Source organism: Lethenteron reissneri, chromosome 21, assembly GCF_015708825.2.
Source record: "Lethenteron reissneri isolate LAM-NWPU_2019-01 chromosome 21, ASM1570882v1, whole genome shotgun sequence".
Taxonomy (NCBI): Eukaryota; Metazoa; Chordata; class Hyperoartia; order Petromyzontiformes; family Petromyzontidae; genus Lethenteron; species Lethenteron reissneri.
The window spans coordinates 11,511,704-11,537,537 of NC_083799.1; the positions used below are offsets into that span (position 1 = coordinate 11,511,704).

Sequence of the window (25,834 nt, forward strand, 5' to 3'; positions counted from 1 at the left end):
CACGCGACCTCCAAATACACAACAGGCACCGCCAGGGTCCAAAAGCGAACCCACGATCTCCTGTGTACCAGGCGAGAACGATGAAGTCTCCTCACTACCGCGGCGCTCCAATATTTCGTGATATATTTGCCGCGAGTGGGACGGTGGTACAACGGTTAGCGCACGGCGTTATGTTGCCCGGCTACCCTATTTCCACACCCGACCACGGCGAACATAAGTGGCAGGTCAATCTGAACTAATCCGGCTTGCCCGTCACTTCCCCACCCCCTGAGCACGACCCACTCATTCACTAATCCGCATGGACGAGCGTGGTGAAGTATGGTAAAACAACAACAAAACATGGCGTGGGATGGCTTTCATCCATTGGTGGATTGAGAAAGGCTGGAATTTAAAGAAAAATTATATACATACGGAGGGCCGTCCACAGGGGTTGCGGGGCCCATGGCAAATCATAAATAAAAATATGCATTGATGCTGGAGGAATAAATAAAGAGATGTTGACTACCTCGCCTGGTCGTGGGTTCAATCCCGAGCCTGACGCCTGTATATTTGGCGTTTGCGTGTTCTCTCCTTGGTCGCGTGGAATGTTTCTCCGGGTGCTCCGGTTTTTCCCTCCGTATTTAGAAACATGCGTTTAGAGCATTTTGCTGTTGTACATTTCCATACGATGATAAGCCACTTCGTTGAGTTATCATGTGTGGCCAGGTCGCTTCTGAAAACGAGCTACATAGCTCAGTGGGCTTTACCTGGTACGATAAAAAAAATACATAGTTTAGTTTTTATTTTAGTATAGAGCACAGCAAGACCGCCCCATTTATTCCATCAAGCCAAGACGTGCGCTCCACACAAAGGGGGGTCCATGACTTGAGCACACACACACAAAAGAGAAATCTATTTCCATATCCACCCCATATCTAACCCTCTGGCAAGCCATCAGCCACGAGAAACTCGCCCTCTTGAGTCTCCACTGAATTCCAACGTTACCTCAACCCAAGGCCGTAGCCATGGAGTCAACATTGGGGGGGACCAAATCTTCCAGGCTGTCTGGGGGTCCCAACCCAGAAAAATATCTCAATTTGAAAATTCATTTCCTGCCTAAAATATAAAAAAATTCACTAACACATGAGATGGACTTTTTTTTTACAAAAATGTCTAATAGTGTATTGTATTACATTGCTCTGTTTTTACCTTTTTACCATTTCTTGTTTCATTGTATGCAATGGCAGAGATTAGGGATTAATAAAGTGCAACCATAACCACAATCATATAAACATAAATCTATGCATTGATTTATATGAAGACAAGTCCAGATATTGTGGTCAAGGCTTAGCAAATTGTTTATTTTATTTACATAGCATAATAATTATTTTTATATCAATATATTGGGGAGGGGGGGACATTTTGAGCATATTTAAATATTGGGGGGGGGGGGGTGTGTGTGTCCCCCCCCAATATTTATTATATTTACGGCCTTGCCTCAACCTTCACTTTCAGCGACTCGATCTCCAAGGACCATTTTCACTTCTTCCTTAGAGATTTGCCGTTGTGCTCTATAGCGCTCTGATTTGATTTCGAGTTGTGTGGCGTGATGTCCGATGTTTCGCAGCACACGCTGGAAGCTTCTACAGCAACTGAATTCAGCGGGTGCTGTGGCTTTTTTGAACGAAATGAGTTCAGCTACTTAAGAAGCTCGCGACACGTGCGGCGAATCGTCAGAATATCGCTCCGAACGACACGCGGCACAGCCCGAGGCCACATAGGAGAGATTGTAACGTTTCTGTTGGGTTTTTTTTCGTTGTTGTTGTCAGTTTTGGCGTTGACAGCGCGGCCTGCTTGTTTCGCATGGAGGAAGAGCGCCGCCCACCGCCATTGTCGTGGAACTGCACACCGCTTGCATCGCCCGCGCAACGCCAATGTGCGGGACACACACACACGCACAAGACTGCGCAGGTTTGATGGTCGTGCTCCTCTATAACCGCTCCGCAGTGGCGTTCTAATCGACATTATCAGCTCAGGGGGTGTGGCAATGGGTGAGGTCCCCCCCCCCCCAATATTATTTGATTTGTCTCGCACGGTGGCCAAACGTTACCGGCTGTAATTAATACTCTTTGGTTCTTTCGGTAAAGTCACGTAGAATGGAAATAATAAAATAATAAAAATAAACATAATAAAATAATTCTCACGACGTTTCGGCCACAACGCAAGCAGCCGTCCTCAGGTGAAGAACAGGTCTGTCGAGAAGACAGGTCTGTCGAGAAGACTCTGTTCTTCACTTGAGGACGGCTGCTTGCGTTGTGGCCGAAACGTCGTGAGAATTATTTTATTATGTTTAATTTTTATTATTAAAAGAAATAAAGTTTTTAAAAATCACCTACGTGACTTTACCGAAAAAAACAAAAAGTATGGATCCTTGCAGTCACGAAAACTTCAAATCTGGCTCTAATTAAGTTAAAATTAAACGTGGAACGTACATTAAAGCGTTTTCATTAAAAAACATTTTAAACCGCTTTTAACATAGATTTGTTGTTCTTTTACACTGTTCTTCAAAACATATTTCAGAGTGGTTGTCAAGGGGGCTCCAACTCGTAGCTTTGTCCATCGGGGGTGGAGGGAGTGCATCCCCTGCTCCCACGCTCGTTACGCTACTGCCTCTCCGGTGTGTTTTCGAATTGTGTATCGCGTGTTGTTCGGTGCGATGTCCCACGCGTCGCTCCACGTGATTCAAACACAAACTGAAACGTGTAACGATGCATGCTTGGAACACACTGACATGAAAGGGGATATACGCAGGTAAAACGTGTTTTTACTGTTATGAAAAGTAGGCTTGGGCAGAGGGGATGATGGCCATTGTTCGAGACTAACAAAGGAGTGGCAGCCGAGGAAGGGAACGAGAGACTGCGTAGTGGATCAATGTCGCAGCAGTGGCTTGCAGAGTTCTTAATTCAAAAGTTTTGGTGAACCTATTGATAAATTTGGCCAGTTTTCTATTAGGCACCGTGACCTATGCCACAGACAGATAAGGGAGGGCCGATGCATCCTTACTTTCAATCAGAAAAAAAAACATTCAAAAGGATTTGAGCCTCGATTTGAAGGGAAGGGGGTCGACAGTACTTGGGGCATTCCAGACTAGTCTGGACGGGCAGAGGAAGAGTCACCTACCACTCAGTCTATGTTTGCCGAGGGCTTTGACAGAGAGCCTCGGTTTCTGGAGAAGTTGTGTATGAAAAATGTAGTTAAAGGCATGTGTGGATAAACGTCACTGAACGTCGTCCAGAGATTTCGTTTCAGTAATCAAGACCTCTTCTTTCAAATGCACAGCTTTCACCAGTAAGATTCGGGTGAACCTATTCCGATGCGACCAGGGCAGTGTGTGTGTTGCTTAAGAATATTGATTGGGCGGGGTGGGCATACTAGGGCGACAGCCCCGCTGTGTGAATGCGGTGAGCAGGAGACCGACCGTGGCGTGCATCGTCCGCTGCTGTGGAGTCCGCCACGGCATGGCCGGCGCTGATTGGTTGTTGCGGTTGCCCTGCACGTGCTGCAGGAGGCTGTCACGTGGCTCTGTGGCTACTTGGGCTGACGTGCACTCACAATAACGTCGACATACGTGTGTATTGAATCATTGTTTCTTGTCTATTTTGGCGCTCTGTGTAAAGGGGCCGTCCATAAATGATGTCACGCGATTTTGGACGATTTTTGACCCCCCCCCCTCGTCACACGGCGTCACAAAAAGTCAGACCCCCCCTCAATATGACGTCACAAAGCTCTGCCTCCCCCCCCCCCCAAATAAAACATGCTTCAAATCCATAAACGTTTTTGGGTTAGATCGCGTTATTTTTGTCTTTTGTCAACGTGACACTTTTTTGCTGATTGGCCATGTCGGATGGTGGAGGGTTACGACACATTTATAAATAACCCGATCTAACCCAAAAACGTTTATTATGAATAATATTGGTCGCGAAAGCCGACGTGTTAAAATGCTTTAAATCTCTTTAAACTATTGTCATTGTAGTGCGTTTTTAATGTGGCGCTGCACTCTGATGTTGTAAGAGAAAACATTTATTAAGAAGTCTATTTAATTAAGTAGAACGTATTTTCGAAATTTAAAGTTGCGCATTTTTATGTGACGTCACATTTATCACCCCCCCCCCTCGTCACGAATGTCTGCCCCCCCCCAGGTGCGAGACGTCATTTATGGACGGCCCCAAAGGCCACGTGTAAAAGCATTCGCTAAATACAAAACCCAGCAGGAAACATACTCAAAGCTGAGTTTCATAGCAATGGACACAAAATTCGTAGTCAGGAATGCAGTGTGTCAAATCTCATTCGTTTATTAAAAGGAAAGCATTAAAATAATCATTATTGTATAGCGATACACCGTACAGTCCGTTCTGCTATAACGCGTGTTTTCATAACGCGAAATGGATATAACACGATGGATGTATTCGGGAACGCATTTTTATGACGCGGATGGGAATTGGCAGTAACGCGATTAGGTGAACAGAACTACGTCGTGCGAGTAGGGAATAAGCGGGTGTACGGCTGCATCGGTGTGGCATCATCACACGAGGCGGGATGCTGCTGGATGCTTTTAGATGCTACCCTTGCGCCTCAGTCTTTGTTCAGCCTACATACACATCTCACGTGTCATCACGGTCTGTACTTTACCAAAAATCATGCAATGACCCTTCTAACCCCTTAATTGAATCAATGGTTATTAGAACACGATTTTTCCATAACATGCTGTTCTTCAGAATCGTAACTACCAAGTTACAGGAGAACAGACTGTACATTATTTGACGATTTTGCATTAACAGTAATAACATTAAGAACCAACACATTTGTTAAATATATTGAAGAGGCAAGGTTGACGTTTCGTGCCAATGGGAACCAAGGGTCTTGGCCACAAACTTCAACTTGCTTTTGAAAAACGTGTTGGGTTTTCAGAGGTAAAAACGAACATAACCCGATCAAAATATAAAACGAATGCAATAAAAGTAGTGCGCACAAGCAGAGGTTAATTCTGGCGTTAACTTGAAATGTGTTATTTTAAAAGGCGTCAGCATATATGCTTCAATTGCCATGACACACGTTTCCATGTCTTGAGTTTGGTGGCAGCGATGGTCGTCGCAATAATCGTTGTGCTAGTGGTCATCGTTATGGTGATGGTAGAGGCAGTGATCGTTGTGGAAGTGATGGAAGTGGTCGTAAGCAGTGTGGTACTGATGGTATTAATCATTGTGGAAAAAGTGGTCAACATAGTGGTGGTGGTTTAAACCCCAATAGAACTGGAGAGGACTTCACATTCAGTGTAAACCTCCAGTTTGAAAGTTCTGTATATCTAAACACGAATGGCTTTAAGTGAGATGATATATTTAATAGTTGACAGCCATGGCTTTGAGCTTATTAGGTGTCACGAGCTATTCAGATGTCGTTTGCAGAGTGCATAGTTTGTTCATAGATTCCTCATCGATTATACCAATTTCAAACATTGTGCAGCTGTGGTCACGACCTCACCCTGCAAATCTATTCCTGATAAAAAAAACGTGCATCCTGAGCAAAGCGTTTTTCTCTTTGGAGTCTTTGCTCGCATCCCCAAAAAGTGCTGCACAGAAAATCCCAGATACGCGGTTCACCGTCTCTGATGGGACAGCTGGTCGCATCGTCTCCTGAATCACAGATGCTCACCCACTGTTGTTCACCGTGTCTCGCGAAATACAATGTTCTCGTTCTATTCACACCTCCTTGGATCCCAGTTGTGTGAATATGCCCTCTGGCGATAATATCACTGTCACCTCTGATCAGTTGTGAGTTTCTGTTGTAAGTGAAAAGTAACTTTGTACAGCTGCTCTGCGAAAAGGCACTTTGTGGTGTATTTAGTCCCAAAAGACTGCAAATAGTGAGAAATGTCCAAATAATAATGCAGAGTAATAAGCAATAGATCTCATCAATTCATAAACAACCCGGTACCTAAAACAAGGAAACATCCCCCATGATCCATACAATTCAAGCAATTTTAAGGGAACGATTTTGGCACGAAGCTCATGGATATCTTGTAATCGGAAAAAGTCCATTACATTGAAAATGGCTGTAGAAACACATTAGATAAGGTGGTTCCTTCATTCCCTGTGAAAACTTAATGCTAATGATATCTTTCAACACACTACATTTATAGTCAAAGAAGAGCAATTACCGAAAAAAAATCTGACGAAATAATGAAATGAACATTACCGTAACACAAATAAATGACTCATCTGCCTCTCAACTGCAGTATTTAATATTATGTAAATGTTAACTTCTCCATTGTGTTCAACATTTCTATGAAGTTCCCTCCTTGAAGCTTAATAAACAAAAGAACAGATGGCACTAACTTCATTGCATTGTTTTAAAACACACCAGTCTGGAAAGAACAACACTCGGTTCACGGACCGCGAGGGTTGTTGTCGACACTTGAACTCGTGGAGATTCGAATGACTCAGAGGCGCGAGGAACCATAGCCTAGCGGGAAAAGCAGCCAGGTGGTTAGCCGGTGCCAAAGAAGGTGTTATCGGCGACAAATACGGTGTATTCGGCCAAACACATTCCTGCGGAGGGAGCTGGTAGAAACGTTGGGTTGCTTGGTCAATGGCCAGGGTCAACGGCGGCGTGGTGTATTCCGCAAATATGCCCGACTATGAGGGCGGGCACAAGCCGGCGTGAGTAGGTTAAACGTTGAGTTTTATAAGGGCACCGCGGGGTGACCAGCCCCTCTCCACCCAGCCCCTCCCCACCCTCCCCCCCCAGCCCCTCCCCACCCTCCCCCCCCAGCCCCTCCCCACCCAGCCCCTCCTTGCACGACGGACGGACACAATAATTCCCTGTGGGCTGGTGGAACCAGTGGGTTCCTACCAGTATTAATGATTGTTTACATGTGTAAAGACAGTACAGGCGACTAGCGGTCACAGGGGGTAATGACAGGGGAATTAGCAACCTGCTTCCGTTGCTCCCTTAAAACCAATATCTTTCCCCGAGCCCATCCGACTGATACTCACTGCGCCCCTGCCCCCAGCTACGACCAGCACTACCCCAACCCGTCAATACCCCAGCCACTATCACTACTCCAATCCCTCCTGAACCTCTTCCGCCTGTTCTTCAAACTTTCACCATAACTCCACCACAACTTTTCATCACCCCACTCTTTTTCTCAACCATATTTAGATAAGATGGAACAGGTAGAGTCCACATGCTGATGAGAAGAACACCATTTCTGTAATCAACCAACCCTCGCCTTTACAGTGGTGGATTACAGGTGTGTGCCACCACCGCCCAACAGCTCTGCTACAAGGGAATTCGCAGAAGATCCACCACGTCGCCCGTCAGTTTCTCAGATCCAAGAAGGGGTTCGCCACTGAAGGCCACCAGTCGGAATCCTTCAAGCTGAAACAAACAACAATCAGAATCAGAATATTTATTTTTACTCGAGGAATCAGATGAGCTATGAAGCTCTTTTTCACGGATGTCCAGTAGGGGCGGGTAAGAACATTGTTGATAACGCATTACAGTAACAGGTTTCTCTCGCTTTATGCGGGTTCGGTTTGTCCGATGTCGCGCTGTATATGCAGCTAACCTATTTCTACCCAAAATTCACAAATATGCAGTTTGAATTCACTCAGATGTGGCTATGTGTTAGGACGTGGGACAACATTGTGTGTGCATACTGTGTGTGTGTGTGTGTACTGTGGGGAGTAACCCAAGTTCGGTTCACGCTCGCAGCCAACACCAACGACGATTGTCTGAACCGGTCCTGGCGACTCTCCTAGGTCGACTCAGCCTCAAATGAGTACCTGGTGCGGTGTGTAAACATCGCCACTGGGGAGACAAAGGCGACCGTCGTGGTACTGCCCATCCACCCCCTCGTGTGCCGTGCCGGCCTTCTTAGGTGCTCACTAGCAACACTTGCACAAAAAGTTTGTTAAGGCTATATGGGGGATCTTTTTCTTTGTGTACTGTGTGTACTGTATGCGCTACTCAGGAGGCAGCTGTCTCCTCGAGCGGTTTTTTCTTCGTACATATCTACTACTACCGCATGGAGCGAGGGAACCTGTACTCTCAATACTAGCTTCAGTGGCATCTTTGGTATCATCTCACCACCACCATAACCACCACCACAAAGACAAAGATCCCTCGTATAGAGTTACAGACTGTTGGGGCAAGTGCTGTTAGCGAGCACCTTATGAAGGCTGGCACGGCACACGAGGGGGTGGGTGGCCAACACCACGCCTTTGGCTCCCTAGTGACGATGTTTACAAACAGCACCAGGTACTCAATTGAGGCTGAGTCGACCTAAGGGAGGCCCAGAATCGGTTCAGATAATTGTCACCGGTGTTGGCCGCGAGCAGGAATCGAACACGGGTCGCCAGGTTTGTAGCACAGCACGCTAATTGCGACACTACCACTCCCCTCCCCACCACCACAACATCTATGTACACACTCATTCTAGTAGACCTGTTGGTTCTCCAGGTAAAATTGGAATGAAAGCCCCTCCCACCACCTGTTAGCACGCCCGCATTTGTTTGATGCAGATTGATGCCCCAAGTGTAAAAAAATAGTAAATCTCATTGGCTTTACTCAATGCCAATGCGTGGAAAAATTTTATTTTTTTCTCCAGGTTCGGTCACGCCCTCTCAAAACAAACACATTTCCATTGAATTACTCGTCCTCGTGCTACTTTTGGTTCTCAAGTTATCATCAGATTCACACACATACATCAATAAACGGAATGCCTTATATTACATTGATTTGTCAATGTCAATTCTACAAACGAAAAGAAATCACAACACCGTTTGTATCCGAGAGGAAATACATCAACTGTTCTCCCATGTGTGACCACAAGTGAGAATAGTTACACGCAAAAGAAGTTCAACATACACACAAAATCAGCACGTGTGTGGGCCATTCAATGGTAACAGGCATATTACACGTGGTGATGTGATGGTCTCATTTATGTATCACACACAGACCTGCCGTGTGATGATATTTAGGTACTATAAGAGCCCTAATGATGCTAATGTATGTTGAACTTCTTTTGCACCGTACTTAGGCAACCGTGCTAATCGGAGGTGCGGGAAGACAACATACTAAACACACGCAAAAGCACCTCTCCATAACAAAGGCTCAGTCCTTTGTTATGCAGTCTACTCTTGGTCTTAAGCCTCACCTTACCATATTAATAAAAAAGTGTGCCGTTCCTGGCCCTTCCCCCCCTCAACCATTATATATACGGGGTAGTATTTCTTGTGATCTCTCATTTACTTGATACAGCTGTCGTGGCTGTGACGGTTCCACCTGAAGACGGAAGCTTGTGTTGCTTCCGAAACGTCGTGAATTTTTTAATTTGTTTTATTTTACTTTTATTAATTACATTTTTTTACCTACGTGACTTTACCGAAAACAACCTAAGAGTATAGTTCTAAAGAAATTAGTTTTCAAGTGTTAAAACGTGTAAATCAGCTTGTGTGTCAATGCTGTGCGTAATCCCGTTACCGGATAAATCCCCGCACGTAAACACGTTTGAATGCGGATGAGAACAGGCCCTCTTAAGCGTAACCACTGTCACGCACCTTGTGTCTCAGCTTATCACACACTTCATCCACGGTGACATGCTGACGCTCGTTGATTTTGTACAGAAGAGTGCGATCTTCAGAGATGATGTTGATCGTCAATCCTTGCTCTGCCGTCATTCATATCAGAACAATAAACGCGAGTGGAACATGTGAAATGTGTATTATATAACTAGAGCAATCCCACAGACAGGTTGTACGTATGTTCGAACTTCTTTCGCACCATACGTAGCCAACCGTGCTAATCGGAGGAAGGACAACAAACTAAACACAATCAGCAGTTATAAAGAAATTAGTTTTCGTGTCAACCACTTTTATCTCGTGTTATATAAATGTGTATAAGATTTACTCATGTTGTTTTCACTACTACCCACTGTATTTTTTGAGTCGCTACATAAAGTTTTCTTCATATTTTTTCTTTCAATACCCTTATCAAAAGTTGTATCAACGCATACACTCACAATTTATTTCAGCTCTCTGAACTGCCGTTAACTCATTGCTTTTCAATAAACTTTGTTGTTCAACACCTTTTCAATTCAATCGGAGGATGAGCAGGAAAACATGATTCCTAATAAGGTTTACGGCTTCGACAAGTAATTTACCATCAGTTTGCTACAATATAAATATTTGCCAATGGGCATGGCCTGGAGAGATCTACAGGAATTAGCTCAAGGGCTGAGCTTCGCTTCAGTGTGCTTGTTACCTTGTGAGCGTCGCGGGCACGCTTCAACACCTGTGCTGATTACAGGAGCGCATGCTTCGTCTTGCAGCAGCGTCTGGGAAAACAATGGCTAAGTTAGGGCCGTAACGGTTCAGGCAATCATTCTATTCCACCAACCTTCAGTTGCGGCGATTTGTCCATATATTCAATAAATAAACTGAGAAAGGGGAGTAACGATAATGGGATTCATGGGAACAATCTTGACATTTTCACTCAATAAGCGTATGACGTATGGTTCAAGTCATGCAGCCTCACTGTGAAATATTCACCTCTCTGTGGGAAAAAAATGCAATTGGGCTCAGTTAGAGCTTAAATGTACCTGCTATATTAAAAATAATAATCCAGTGGTGGCTAAGACTCAAGACATCAGAGCCCCGCTGAGAATACTGATCTGAAAACAGGTATCAACCACCTGTAATTGAACCAGGTTTTCAAAGTGGGTTTATGGTGTCAGCCGGGTCACTAATGACAGTAAAAATACACCACATTTCATTTGTATTTCACTTCACGTGGCAAAAAGCCAGGTCTGAGAATAACAACAACGGTTGTTAACCTGTGTCCATGGGCCATTATCAAACCTGGAGTGATGCAACTGCCCTGAAAGATGTCCGAATGGACACTTCGATTCTACAACACCGAAAGTGCAATTGGATTAAAACTGGGACAAAAACTATACAGCGGTGGTTACAATGCTACAAAGAATCATCGAACATTTAAAAGTAAAATTCGGGGGTTGATTGATCCTTTTGTGCCTCCAGCATCAATAACATAACGACCGTTTTGTGGGATGTAGTCAGCGGTTGTCCTTTGAAGGGGGAATGGCCCTCTCTTTGGACGTTCAACGATGTTTGACGAGGATGTGACGCTGCAATTTACGTGGGCCCTTACTTTCTCATGGGGAACCATGATGCAGGCAGGATATGGCATTCCACAGATCATCTGCCCAGGTGGCTGTGTTTCCATGATGGGATATCCACCGGCCACACAAGTGCGGCTCCGTTGCTGTATCCCGGGTAGCTGCAAAGAAACGGTGTTGGTTGGTTATAGATGTCTCTCTCTGCGCTGCTGCTCCACGTTTCTTGAATACCCTTGCCGCTCATCTACACCTCAGTTCCCTCCCTTCACTCCCGCCTCTTGGCTTCCCCGTTAAACCAAGAGCTTACTTGCTCCTGTGCCTAATATTCCTTAACCCTTTCCTGCTCCAATGACGTACAAGTATGTCGTGAATTTTTCTTCTGATTCCGGAAGAAAAACTGAAATAAAATAACTTTATCGGTACCTAGGCTCCCACGAGGCCACGCGGGAGGGCGTTTGGCAGAGTTTGGCACCAGCTATAGTAGAATGCGGTCGTGTCGCTACAGTTATTTGCAGTGGGTACAGTACAATACCTTTAAAAACAACGGCAGTATGCCTCTCTAAATCAAAATGACGCTAAACCGCTTGCGGGTTACAAGATTCAGCGGTGAACGGGACACCCATCATGCAACTTGAAGTTGTCTCGAAACGGGAAAGGGTTAAGGACCCCGTTCTCGTTCTCTGCAATATTGATATTTTTTGCGTGATCTCCGAATGCATTCCTTGTCTCACGACGTGATGGCGATAGGACAGATCGGGATAACATTGAGGCTAAAGATAATGAGGGAATTTGCTCTTATGGCAATATTTATTTCATGATGTAGAGCTCTTTTCGAGTTTACGAGCAGGAAGATGCTGAAATACCTGCGGTGGGATGTTAAATGTGCACGCAGGCTTCAGCATGGTTCTTTTTGCACGTGCGGGTCTCTGCACCATCTGCACGTTCTCCTGAGACGCATCTGCCCTGCCCGGTGGAGGTGCAAGAAGTTGCTGTCCTTGAACTTCAGGCTCAGATGCATCGTCTGAGAACCCACCCTCCAATTCAGACAAGGGGCATGGTTCAACAGCAGCCGTGGACTCTGGCAGGTTATTACCTCCGCTTGTTGGTAGTCTGCCTAGGAAACACAAGATGGGTGATATTTTTTATATAGGTATAGAGAACGACAATTATCATAATAATAGTTACATAAACCTTTTGGTGCAAGCAGCATTCATGGCGACAACTTTGTTTTCAGAGTAACAATTTCCGGCATATAAATCAATGCTCAGCTGCTATTCTTTTCTTTTACTGTTTAATTATGTACAGTATATGTATTTACTATTTGCAGTACAATATTACAATTATCACAATAAACTCAGAATGGAATTGGCTAATCATCAAAAGCAAGACTTCCCTGAAAATGACATTTGAAGACTCTCCAAAGCTTTCCAGGGTAAATCATTCAATTATACTTATTTATCAAAATATTTAATGACTTATAAAAAAAGCCTGATATTTCAACATTATTATGCTACGAATGCTTTCAATGCATTTAACACAACACTTACTGTTTTTGAGCCAACTCTGAGTTAGAGTTTTCAAGTGTTCAGCAGTTTTGCGATTTAAGGGATCTGGAGCCAGGCCCTTTGTGAGAATATTCATAACTTCTGGGCTGAATTTCTCCTGCATCTCATCGAGAGGAGATTTTTTTGCCAGGAGCTGCACAAGGCACACAACCAGCAGTTAGAAAGTACAGCCATTATAAAAGGCAGGCACAGACTATAACGATCACTCGAGGGTATAGAGAGATAGATTCCCTTTATTTCAGGACCAAGTAACGGCCATTTGACTCCCAAAAGTTTATTTTTCAAGAGAGGTTTGAGCAAAAATAATTAATAAAATAATTATAGTATTCAGAGCCCTACTGGTTTAAATACAGAATATTTAATTACAATTTAGAGGAATAAATAAGATAAGAAAACAACCCCACATCTGAGCGTAATCAACAAAGGCAAATTAAATATCGCTAAAACATAAATGTTTTTACTGTATACATTATTGAAACTATTTAAAATGAAATACAATTACAACGTTGAAATACAAATCAATAATTAAGCTAGAATGTTAAGATGTAAGGTCCCAATTTTACATAATACAATTTTAAGATGTATTAAATTGCGACCTGAAATCGCAATTGCATCCTTTAATTGCACTTCATTTGATACATGTGGAGGTAGGTGTAAGTTTAAGTCTGTTTGATTTGTTACACGGATGGTCCAATTTAGCCAGTTCCCCAGCTATTTTACGAGGGAGATCCATGGTGCGTGAAACACGGTCCCAACAAAACAAAGACAAAAACGTCAATATTGCAGAGAACAAGTACGGACGCCCTTAAGGAATACTGTAATAAGAAAGTGAAGTGTGAAGTGAAATACGATTTTGGAATTTACCCGAACCCCGCTTACCTGCTTCCTTATTTCCTCTTTATTATTTCCATGCTTGGCCACCCAGGGTGGCCTGCCGGTGAGCATGTGAAGTAAGGTGCAACAGGCGCTCCACACGTCCACCTTGCACGAGTACACCTTAGTGAGCACCTCGGGCGCCATGTGTGTGATGGTGCCGGCGACCCGCTCGTCCCCGTGCCCGACTATCTTCACGAAGCCCATGTCGCAGAGGACCAGCTCCCGCTTGTCCGGTGACAGCAGCATGTTCTCGGCTGGACATTGATCACAGAGGGCAGTTGCACGATCAGTGTGAGAGTTGAAAATTAGCAGGGGACAAAGACAAGTTTACTACCGAGCATACGTTTTCGTGGCTGCGCCGCGCAGTTCTCCGATAAATTTTAGTGGTCGTAAATGCACCTTTGTTCAGCTATGTTGTCCGGCGTTTCGCTCCAAGTACTGGCAGCATCTTCAGGATCTCGCAGCAAGTGGAGTCAAACGTTGGACATGCCAAACGGCGGGCGGTATCCGAACACACATTGGAGAGCGATAATACGAGACGAAACAAAAGTTTTGCTGGCTGGCTGGCACGCGTGCGAGCGGGCAAGAATGCGGCGGTGGTGACGTTACTGTGCACATCTGCGTGATAACATCACCTGCAGCGGGGTTAGTGTATTGCGCAAACGTCATCACGCCTCCCCTCCCACCCACCCTCTGCTCCAGCTGTGTATCCCGCGCAAATAATACAAAGCTGATACACAACAAGGGTAATACATTTTTCTCATTCTACATCCCATTACAACCGTGCTGTATTAGATCACTGAAAACTCTCGCAGAGCACTGCATTGGCCATTCTGCAAATGGCCAGCAGTAAAGAGACATGAGAAAAACTTATGACAGAGACCCGTAAAGTGACCTTAATCTACAAAGCAGGGGTTAAACTTAAACCATGCGTCCCGCCACAGAAAAATGTTCCTCGCATGGTAAATCAAACAAATATTATTAATCTTGAGAGCTGGAAATAGGCAATTTTTGTGAAAAAACAATTCGATATTTTACGTAGTTTTGAATAAAAAAAATATGAATTACTCTCGGGAAATACAATTCAGAAACCATTCCATATGTGACAAAACAATAAAGGAAAAGTAATCTGCTGCTCTACACGAATTGGGTGCTGCTTTTGGAAAGTAATTGTTTTTGAGCCACAATAAATGTGCAGAACTGGTTGGCAAATGCTAACACATGCACTACGATTATATTCTTGCGTATAGGGCATCACCTTCCGTCGTCTAGGTGAAACGAACGTCGTTAATTCGTATGCACTACAACGCTTAATCCTAACATGTGCCGTAACAACATGTGCTTTGCCCCGACAGCAACCAAAACTTTCTTTCAAAAGGACAATGCTGCTCATAGCATAAACAAATATACATCTTAAAAACCATGAGATTGATTTTGTTACGAGTGTAGTGACAGAATAGATCACTACGGCACGTAGCACTAGGTACAGTAGAATGAGGGAATGTGGGTGTATCAGCCAGCACAGCATGTAATGCCACGCAGCAGGTCACTAGGGTGCATGGTGCTGGCTGCTGGCAGAGAGGGGCATAAGAGTCCTACCGACAGAGCATGGTATAGCAGCTACACCGCCAGCACAGCAGGTAATGCCACGTAGTGGGTCACTAGGGGACGTGGTACTGGCTGCTGGCGGAGAGGGGCGAAGCACGTGATGGGTCGGGGTGAGGGATGTAGGGCAAAGGTGACCGAGGGGACAAGGGGAGCATGGCCCAGAACCTCCTGGAAGGTTCCTGAAGGGGGCGTGGCCGAGGGCGGAGCCAGGCCACGCTAAGGGGCATAAAAGGGAAGCCCCGAGTCTGAATCTGGGCTGTCTACAGGTGGAGTGGAACCCGAGGTGCTACGTCTTCGTCTTCATCTAAGGCATCGTGGGTCAGACAGCATGTTGGCTGCTCTGACCTGTAAATAGTTATCTCGTGTGTGAACAGTGTGTAAGATATATAGTGTAGGATAAGTAAACGTTGCTGCCTCCTAAAATAGTGTCTCAGAAGTGACTCACTACAGGAGTAACGTAAAAAGAAAACAACAAATACCAAAACAAGAACAATGCAAAACAACAGAAAAAAATATGCAATTACATGATGTCAATGGCTCTATCGTGGAGTAAGAAAGAAGAGCCATTACTGAAATCAGCCTATAATTAGTGCTGCTGCAACAATGCCAACGCAGTCTCAATTTTGTTTTTAAGAACCAGAGACAACACAGCCAATTAGATAAATCTTGTGTTCGAGGTACAATGTGATCTTTGTGATGAGAGAATGGATGAGTAAGACCTGCCTTTTATGTCTCGATGAATGCAGCGCTTAGTGTGCATGTATTCCAGGGCAATCAGTATCTTCTCCAGGTAGTGAAGGGCCATTTGCTCATCGAGTGAACCCTTGTTGATCAGCCCAGCAAGCGTGCCACCTGTACATCAGGGGTGCAGACGGAAGAAATATAACGAGCGGAACTCCCGTTTACGGTAAATGTATGGAAATTGTTTCGAACGCAGAATAACATTAACCCAATGCTGAAACGCGACCGTTGTATCCATTGCATATTTTAAAATATATTGAGGAACACAAAGGAGATTTTCATGAAATAAATATAGTTATTGACAATTTTTCTGATTTTCAAAGCCACATTTTGTGGACCACATTTTTTATAACAGGTGGACGTTTTGGGCAAAGACCCTTGTTCAGAGCAGAAGAGTGAAAGAAAATGGCCTGACATGTCAGCCTATTGATAATTTACAACCCTATGTACATCCACTGCTGGATGAAGGCTTCCCCATGAGGTGTCGGGTAACGGGGAATATTTGACCCATACCTCACTGTGCCAACTAGTGCAGATTGAATTTCGATTTAAAGCTTTCGTGACTGCAGGGATTCATCTTCTTGGTTCTTTCGGTGAAGTCACGTAGAAGGGAAATAATAAAATATTAAAAATAAAACATAATAAAATACAATTCTCATGACGTTTCGGCCACAACGCAAGCAGCCATCCTCAGGTGAAGAACAGGTCTGTCGGAAAGACAGTCTTTTTTTTATAATTATTTTTATTTTATTATTTCCCTTCTACGTGACTTTACCGAAAGAACCAAGAAGATAGTGCAGATTGGTGATGGGGGAGGAGGGGGCAAGCCTGGTTTAAACATCACTCGCCACTTGTAAAATCTAAGTAACTGAAAATAGTCACGTGTGTCATTGTAATTGTATCTGCACACAATGCATACCTTCAATGTATTTCATGAACATGAACACTTTGGTCCTTTCTATGACAACCCCCAGGAGTGGCACAATGGATTGGTGGTTCAAGCCAACCCAGATCTCGAGTTCATCCTTCCGGAAGTCATTCAGATGCATCTGAAAAGCACAGTAACAGAAACCGCTCGATCAGTAAAACGTAACCAACACGTGGAAAGGAAAAAGTGAAAATATTGCATCATGCCCTGAGAACTACTTTCCCTTTGAATGTTCGCAAATCAGTTGTGGAGTATGTAATAATGAATATCTAAATAAAATGCAGCCCTTGCTGAATGACGGCTTTACCGCACCCACATCGTTCATCGGAGGTTTTTTATTTTGCGTGACCACTGAGTAAGGTTACAGTGGCAGCCAACAAAGCCATGACAGGGTATTAAAGTTTCTATCTCACGTGGAGTTTGGGGAATTTGCATTTACTCGGGTTTTGTTAATAGTCCACATAATTAAAATTGTTAACAATAACATCCATTTTTCAATCCAATGCTAGAGGAACGCCTCCGCACGTGGGCTGACCATACTTAACCAAGCTGTGAAAAAATAAGAATATGTTTTACCCTTTCTTGCAATAAAACAGGTGTTAAGATGTTCAAACACCCAAATAGAAACCTTTTGCAAAAAATCAAGTCTGCATTAACCACGCGTACTTGTGGTGAACATGCAAACAAACATGCTCTGATAATATATGCATTGTGTTTGAAACTAATTGGCCTACACCAGAGACAGCTTTCTTTAGGGCCTAGTCTCAACCAGTGTTAGACCAGAGAACGCCAAAAGGCGAACAGCACAAAGACAATGCCACTATCAGAGCATTTATAGCTCGGGGTGAGCATCGAAAAAATGGGAAATTAGAATAGGTTTTACCCTTTCTGGCAATAAAACAGGTGTTTAGATGTTCAAACACCATATGTTGATACTGGTAAAAAAAAGGGTCATTAACCAAGCTGGTCATTGCATGTGAGTAAAGGAGGGGACCCAGGAATGTATGAGAAATCACTCGCTACCTGCGTTACCCCTGGCCTGGAATAAAACACAGGTCCATTAAGACTAGTGTGGTACACAAGGGAGTGCATCACATTGGTCACCCTAATTTTTTCCAGGGCAAATATATAAACGTGCACATTAGGTGCTCAGAGCCAACCTAGGGGAGATACCAGTGCCACAAATGTTACCCATGGCCAGGAATTTTATTCAGTTTTCTAGTCTGCTAGTCACCATAACACCGCTCCATCACACACACCATCCTTATGCATTAATTAGGGAATTGCACGAGTTTGTTTTAAGGACAATAATAGTTTAACGAGGCATCCCATGTGTATGAGCACTGTTCATTTTATATATACATAACCAGTGTCAATATGCACACACGGGTGTACGACTGTGCTGCAAATACCTCTTTCACAGCAAATGCGTTTCTGGTTTCAGCATCTTCTCCCACGTGGACGGTCCCAAATTTTCCTCTTCCCAGCAGGTTACCTCTATGCCATTCCTTTCCTTCACGGTAATTTCCATCTTTAGCTTTGAGCCACTAAGAAGACAACATTCGTGCCATTAACACAGGCATGTCCAGCAAAGCGGGCCGGGGGGGGGTGGGAGATGCAGTGCGATACACCCACAGGTGGAAAGATGAGAGTTCATATCTCGGCTGGAGATCAATTAAGCATTTTATCATCCCCTCCAGGGTCAATTACATAAGAACCACTGCTTAGCAAGGCCAACATTGTATTGCTATAGAGTGATATGTTATCACAATAAGAACATGCCATTTTAAAATCCTTTATATTAAGTTCACTTGCGCGCTTGCTTGCTTACGACCGTGCAAATCTTTCGGTCGTTTTATAACCCACTTCCCGTGATCCAATCGAGCTGACATTTTCCACACAGACTCGTTGTGCGTGACAATTAATTTTCGTGAAAATTTTTTTCCTAAATTTTACACTTTTTAGGACAAAAATATTATATTTAATTACCAATTGCTTAATGGTGCCATGCAATCATCTGACCCATAGGTGGCAGCCATCTCAAGCCAGAGGACGAGAGGACTCTAGCCGCCACGCATATAAAGGATTTATAGTGAAAAACTTTGTTTTTACGGGTTATACTTGTTACAATTTAGATTTGAAGTTTTCGTGACTGCAGGGATCCATGCTCTTTGGTTTATGTCGGTAAAGTCACGTAGGTATAAAATAAATTAAATTAAATCACGACGTTTCGATTGCAACACAAGCAATCATCATCAGGTGGGAAAACCACAGCAATACGTTTTTTGCTGAGGTGAGAGAGAAAGTTGCCGTGGTAAGAGGTTATACAGGCCAGGAAGGGGGAGGAGCAAGGGGGGAGAGGGAGGGGTAGGGGGTGTGGAGTAGGGGGAGGGCGAGCGCTGCGTGGTGTAGTAGTACCAGGTGGATATGATAGACGACAACCAATACAAAGCAGTTAGGGTTTTACCTGGTTAATAACATCCTTCCAATGATTGCTCAATTTGTAGCCATCTTCTCGGTTTAAGTTACGTCCATGTTTATATATCTAGATGGCTTCATGAACACCTGATGATTGCTTGTGTTGCAATCGAAACATCGTGATTTAATTTATTTTATACCTTTACCGAAAGAACCAAAGAGTATTTTTACAATTGCCTCAGGATGACTGATAAGAGTACGGCCCAATGGTCATTTGAACACGAAGACACTTTTTAGTGTCAACATTTTTTCTCACTTTTTTGTCACAATATTTCCTCAATGGGACAGTACTCTCCTGTCAGGAGCCCTGAGCCAGTGGTGGAAAGTCCACATTCCTATGGCAGGGACCCATCTCTCCAACTCCAGAGGAACTTTGAAGTCAAATGTGAATTAGGATTTGAAATTATGAAAAAAAACTTTTTAGACAGGTGCATTCTTCCAAAACTCTTCCCCCGTTTGATAAAAGCATGTAACCTTCATATATTTTTTATAAAACGGAAATTTGTAAATATGTGTGTCTGTTCGAAATGTTTAGCGTACTTCCCGACATGCAAGAAACTTGAAATTTGCCATGTGGGTACTTTCAAGACTGTACATTATGTGTGAGGGGGAGCGGTAGTTTAGTGGTTAGCGCACTGCGCTATGAACCCGGCGACTCGAGTTTGGTCCTGGGCCTCCCCTAGGTCGACTCAGCCTCGAACGAGTAACTGGTGTGGTGTGTGAACATTGCCACTGGGGAGACAAAGGCGGACGGGCGTGGTGAATCCAAGTCCCGGGCAAAGCTGGGTAGTAAAGCTAGTATACATATATATGGATAAAAAAATTTGTTTTAATTATAACGGCTCCAAACCTGATTGAGAACACCACAGTAAGCATTGTCGTTATCTTGAAACTTGCGATCGGCGATTTGGCGTCCCAGCTTCCTCACGTGTCGCGCATTCCCGTCGATCACGCCAACGATTAGGTTAGTTTTCAATCGGACTGCTCAGGTGCCAGAACAGCCTTTAGCTTTCGCTTGTGAGGCATTCTCATGCTTCGGTTTTGCACCTTGCCCCTGGAAATTTAAGCAGGGAGTGCTGTCACTTGGTGGTGCATCTGTTGGAGGTTCGTCGAGGGATTCCAGTCGCTTTCCAGTATCTGCTCCACAGGTTTCTAGAGGTGCCTGGGTGTTGAAAAGATGTGAAGCAATAATGGTCAGGCATTAACAGTAATGATGCAATATTTACACACAGTACAGTAATGATAAATATTTGTTGCTAATGTAAAGACGTCTTCGATGCACTTGTCTTGAGATGGTTTCTTTATTGAGGAGCCACGTGCTCACACTCTGAGGGGCGGAGGCCCCCACTTGCAATAGCCCCGAGTCTTTTACGCATCTCCCTTATATACGGTCCGAGGCGACGCCCCCATTCCTGAACCTTCTCGCTGGTTCTAGACCACTCGCTCTCCCAGCTGACTCCCCTGTCATTATCTCCCTTGGCCACTAGTCCACTCACACCGTAGGTTGACTACTGTCATTACACTAATTTAGAATAGAAATTACGTTTTTTTATGGAGCATTGAATGTTGTAAAATAAGACGTCCGTCTCTCCACTTAAATATTTATATTTTTAGTCCATCTGCCTATGTGCCTGCTTATTATCCAGTAACCTTTTTAAACAAGTAATCTCAAGGCTGGTTTTTACCTTCTGGATCTGATTATTCTGGGCATCAGTCTGGCCCCATCTCATGAAACCAGATGAAGATCAGATGGTCAAACTAATACACAGTTTTCCTGCTCAACCGTTGCTCAATGATATTCATCTGGATGGACTGAAACATTTAAATAACGTATTGCTCATGTAATTATATACACATCGATTAATTGCGCATAAAATAAAAGATGCACTGACCGTATCGTTGCTACGGTGCTGTTGGGATAACTCTGCATTGGCGAGTGAAAAACTCCGATGATCCCAGGGGGTATGAGATGCAACGGGTACGTCTTTCTCTGGGATCCCAATAGGAATGTTATCATCTCCATCCTGAGATCTACTGCCAAAGTTAGGACGTTGGCTGCTTCGATTGCTTGGCGGAGATGGGCATCTGCCTCTGCCTTTGGAGTTTTCCGGAGATTTTCCAATATCGTCATCACCAGAAGCCTCACACGCCTGCTTAAGTTTAGGGACGAAAGGTCGCTTGGGGTCATCGCCATCTCCTCGGCCATTGCCTAATGGCCCGGAGGCTCCAACAACTGCGTCGTGTGTGGTTCCATTGGATCTCGAAGCCTGTGTCAAACAGCACAACAAATTATGAATTGACTGCTTTGACAACATGTACAAACCTACTACAAAAGCTACGCTATTACCTGTAGCATATAAAAGGTATGTGGAGCTCTCTTGCCCATGAGATCCAACCACAAAAAAACTAACACGTGGCTTTTGTGACCAATATTATTCATAATAAAAGCGTTTGGGTTCGATTGCGTAAATGTGTGTCGTTAACCCACCACCACCACCCGACACAGCGAATTAGTAAGGTTTGTGATGTGAACAAAATGTGCCAATTAGTTACTAGTGCAGCACTACCGATGTGATGGCGAGTAAACCTACAACATTTACAATTGAGTACGTTTTGCTGGTAATTACAACCAGCTTCACCAGGTGATTTGCCAGAATTGTGAAGAAGTATTTCTGCTTCTGGTCTTAAACAGAGCAAGATTAGGTCATCACTGCGAGCCTTAACATCATTCAAGGTAATTTATAAGACTCCAATAAACCCCCCTTGTGATCTTTGCACCTGATAGGCTCACAGTGATGACGTCATCTTGCTCTATTTAAGCCCAGAAGCAGGAAGACTTCTTCAACAATTCTGGCAAATCGCCTGATGAAGCTGGTTTTACTCAATTGAAACATTTTGTGGGTTTACTCGCCATCACAGTGCTGCAATAATAGCTAATTGGCATGTTTTGGCCAAGGGATAAACCTTACTAATTGGTTGTGTCAGGTGATGGCGTGTGACCGACACATTTATATTTACGCGATTTAACTCAAAACAAAATAAAACTAGGAATCGTATTGGTTGTAGTAGCGCCCTTTTTTGTCAATCCACTGCTGGATGAAGGCCGACCCAAGCCGTGCAGGTCATGAGGGGTTATCTGACTATACTTAACCGTGCTGTTCAGCGTGGGTTGGTGAAATCTGGGAGCACAAATTTATCAAAGTCAAAACTCAAGAGGCCAGGGTTGTCTCATTTGCAAGAGTAACCTGGGTCACCAAAACAGCAACAGCAAACAAGATAAAATAATGTACAATAATGAAAACATTATAAATCAGAGCAAAAAATCGAAAATATATAACAAATGATCAACTACAGCCTGGACACAAAATGCATGATGACTATGCAAATGTATTACTACTCACATATTTTAATTCTTTTTTCCTTAAAATAATTTAGGTTCACATGACAAGCCTTAAGCCACCGGGTTAGGTACTCCTTTCAAATCGTAGGTAACGACGTGTGCTTGGACATCCACCGAGGAGACGTAGCGATGACGTTGGTCCGTGCACAGGTAACAGGTGGAATCATGGGACCACGAGGGATGGTGACGGCTTTGGAAGGCCTTCTTCGTGCAAGCAGTGGGACGATCATGGCTGATGATGACGATGATGGCCTGTGCTCGAGTGCCAAGAAAGTATGACTGCTAAATTAATTAAATGTCAGCAGAAATTGACTTTAAAAAATGAGACGCTCAATTACCTGTGCATCGCCGGTCTTCTGTGATGCAGGTAAATGATCACCTCCAGCCGCTTGATTTCCATCAGAGCAGGATCTTCCTGCCTTGTTTTTCCTTTTTTTCTTCCTCTTCTTTTTCTTGCTAACTTCATTAAATCTGCTTTCATGACATTTATCCACGGATGAAAACAAATATAATTAAAAAAAAACACTCTTAAACCGCCTTATCTGCTATTATAGAATGGCGATGCTCATCGCTCAAACCCTCCCGTGAATCACGTGACTCCTGCATGGCCACTCCGAACCCTCTCCCTTTCCTCGCCGCCCCCTGTGAAAACAGACGCTGCTCCATCATGCACCTTACTTCTGCGTAAGTTCAGAATCAGAATCTTTATCTGAGACTGGAGGAATCCGACGAGCTATGAAGCTCATTTTTACTCACAGACGACTATTGGTCAGTCTGCCCCAGGTGACTTCTCTTCACAATCTCTGCAATGCCCATACACACCTATCCCCCGTAGTTATTTCTAACACCGTATATATATACACACACGGGGCCCTTATGTAGCCTCTTTCTCCCTATCCTCATCTTTAGTGATGCTTTGGTCCCATTCCTCCGTTCCCTTTCCATCATTTTCCTCTCATTTCCCATTCTTTCCCCTCTCCGTTCACTTTTCTGTCCCTTTTTACACAAATATATATTTCATTTGAAGCTTTCGTGACTGCAGGAATCCATACTCTTTGGTTCTTTTGGTAGATACGTAGGTATAAAATAAAATAAATCACGATGTTTCGGGCGCAACACAATTAACATGCTAATCCCTCACATTAACATAGCCACTTCCGTGCCCTCGTCGAGAAGGCCGCTCTCCTATCTTACATTAACATGCTAACTTCTCACATTAACATCACTAGCCCCGGCCACTTCTTTATGACCCTTGGGCTACACCCATTTCAAACCTTTTAAAACAGTCTGCCTCAGCAGCAGACCATGCTTTCCCACCTGATGGACGCTTGTGTTGCGCCCGAAACGTCGTGATTTATTTTATTTTATACCTACGTGACTTTACCGAAAGAACCAAAGAGTATGTATTACATGCTTGATTTTACTCCCCTCCCCGTGGTGTGCCAAAGGGAAAATGTTGTAATCATTATAACAATAAACAATTTAACGTTGCGTATTTGTGCATGTGTTGGTTGCATATTGTTAAAATTGTTCACGATTGTGAGCTTCGTCAGGTAACCTACGGTGTGTGAAGGGTCACATTTCACCTCCCCCAACAATCTCGTGAATTATCCAAAGCAGGGGGAACAATTTAACTTAAAAACATGTTATGTTTCGTCTCCTTTGTATTATGTTTCTTTAGTTTCCCGAGTAAAGTTTGTTTACTTCTTTAACCTAAATATAACATTGGCATGTAATCAATATAACTAGCATGTCATTTGCATACATCATAAATAGGAGATTCCCACACACAAAGCATGTGTCATGAACATAACACTCAAATTGAAATGCCTCGTTAGTGGAGTGATGTGTGGGTTGTCAGAGTGGTAAGACGTATGCTTGTAATGATCAATAAAAAATCGATTCCTATTGTGCAAGGATCAATTGTTTACAGTTTATAAAAAATAATGCAAATGGGATGCTCATGTTACATTTAGGCGAACTGTATAAACAAAACTACAAATGAGATTAAAACATTAATGAGACACAAAAGGGACGACGGACATGTAACCAAATAATAATAAATTTTAATAAATAATAATCAATTCCTAGTAATGGTGCAAAACCCTGTGTGCCTGGACGGTGTGCGGGTGGGTGGGGATTTCGAAGGGCGAAGAATAAAATGATATTTTACAATTTTAATCAAACCGTGAATTCTTGAAAGAGACACACATCGTGTTCTATATCAAAGGATGTATATTTGATTAAATAGAATTTGCTACAAGAGGTATGTATGTACTACGTTCGGTTACACAATTTAGTATCCTGTCACTTAATTGTCAACAAATTCAAATTATTTTAAAGTCAGATACATAAACAATGTAGCCACATGGGATGAAATCTTAACATTTTTGCTCCATTAAATTGTAATTTCATGAATATTTCAGCCATTAAGTGTTTCCCTACATGCAAGTGCTTCCACGTCATAACAGGCAGTGGTGGTTTGGGGGGTGGTTATCCAAACTTTTTCACGAAGGCCACATGGCTGGGAAGACTTGTGGGCACTCACACGTTACACCCCTATCTAGGTCACCACCAGTCAATAACAATAACACCGGAAGGCAGTCTAAGGCAGAAAGGAAATTACGTATGGACATGTGAAGGTGTAAATCACCATTGTTTCCTCCAAAAAATCACCAACAATTTATTTTATGACATGTTTTTGCTTTTCTCTCCAATTAAAGTATGCTTATTATTGCATGTGATGAAAAAATGCTATCCGAAACTCTACATATAGTTGTGCATCACCCTTTGTCAGAAAAGGGACCTCAAAGATGACTTAACAGAACGACTTAAGTCTGCAATAGATCTTAAACCATATGAGAAACACATTAGTGTGGCTACTCAATCACACACCAAACAGAATGGTTTAAGCCTGAGAGTAAAAATAATCCAAATTAAGTGAATAATCTAATGAAAGACGATTTTTTTTAGCAGTCATTGTTGACAGCTGAGAGCTGAAACGTGCTTACACTTCGGAATCTGGTATAATCACGGGTGTCTGAGACCCAAATTCCAACCCA

General features: G+C 43.5%; 1 protein-coding gene across 4 annotated transcripts in view; it reads right to left on the reverse strand.

Annotated features, from left to right (window-relative positions):
• Positions 1–6,840: 6,840 nt before the first annotated feature.
• The window catches only part of LOC133345234 (uncharacterized), a 32,996-nt gene continuing 14,002 nt past the window's right edge, over positions 6,841–25,834 (reverse strand). For 3 of the 4 annotated variants that reach the window (XM_061555816.1, XM_061555812.1, XM_061555814.1), the window contains 13 exons: positions 23,111–23,243; positions 21,265–21,639; positions 20,223–20,534; positions 18,307–18,441; positions 16,886–17,015; positions 15,949–16,077; positions 13,621–13,871; positions 12,724–12,874; positions 12,040–12,290; positions 11,209–11,337; positions 10,303–10,375; positions 9,600–9,709; positions 6,841–7,416 (listed from right to left, as the gene is read on the reverse strand). In XM_061555816.1, coding sequence (XP_061411800.1) covers positions 7,318–7,416; positions 9,600–9,709; positions 10,303–10,375; positions 11,209–11,337; positions 12,040–12,290; positions 12,724–12,874; positions 13,621–13,871; positions 15,949–16,077; positions 16,886–17,015 — 1,323 coding nt within the window. In that variant the 5' untranslated portion in view covers positions 18,307–18,441; positions 20,223–20,534; positions 21,265–21,639; positions 23,111–23,243 and the 3' untranslated portion in view covers positions 6,841–7,317. Of the gene's footprint in view, positions 7,417–9,599; positions 9,710–10,302; positions 10,376–11,208; positions 11,338–12,039; positions 12,291–12,723; positions 12,875–13,620; positions 13,872–15,948; positions 16,078–16,885; positions 17,016–18,306; positions 18,442–20,222; positions 20,535–21,264; positions 21,640–23,110; positions 23,247–25,834 lie in introns of all 4 variants that reach the window. The other variant, XM_061555813.1, reaches the window with a different exon arrangement.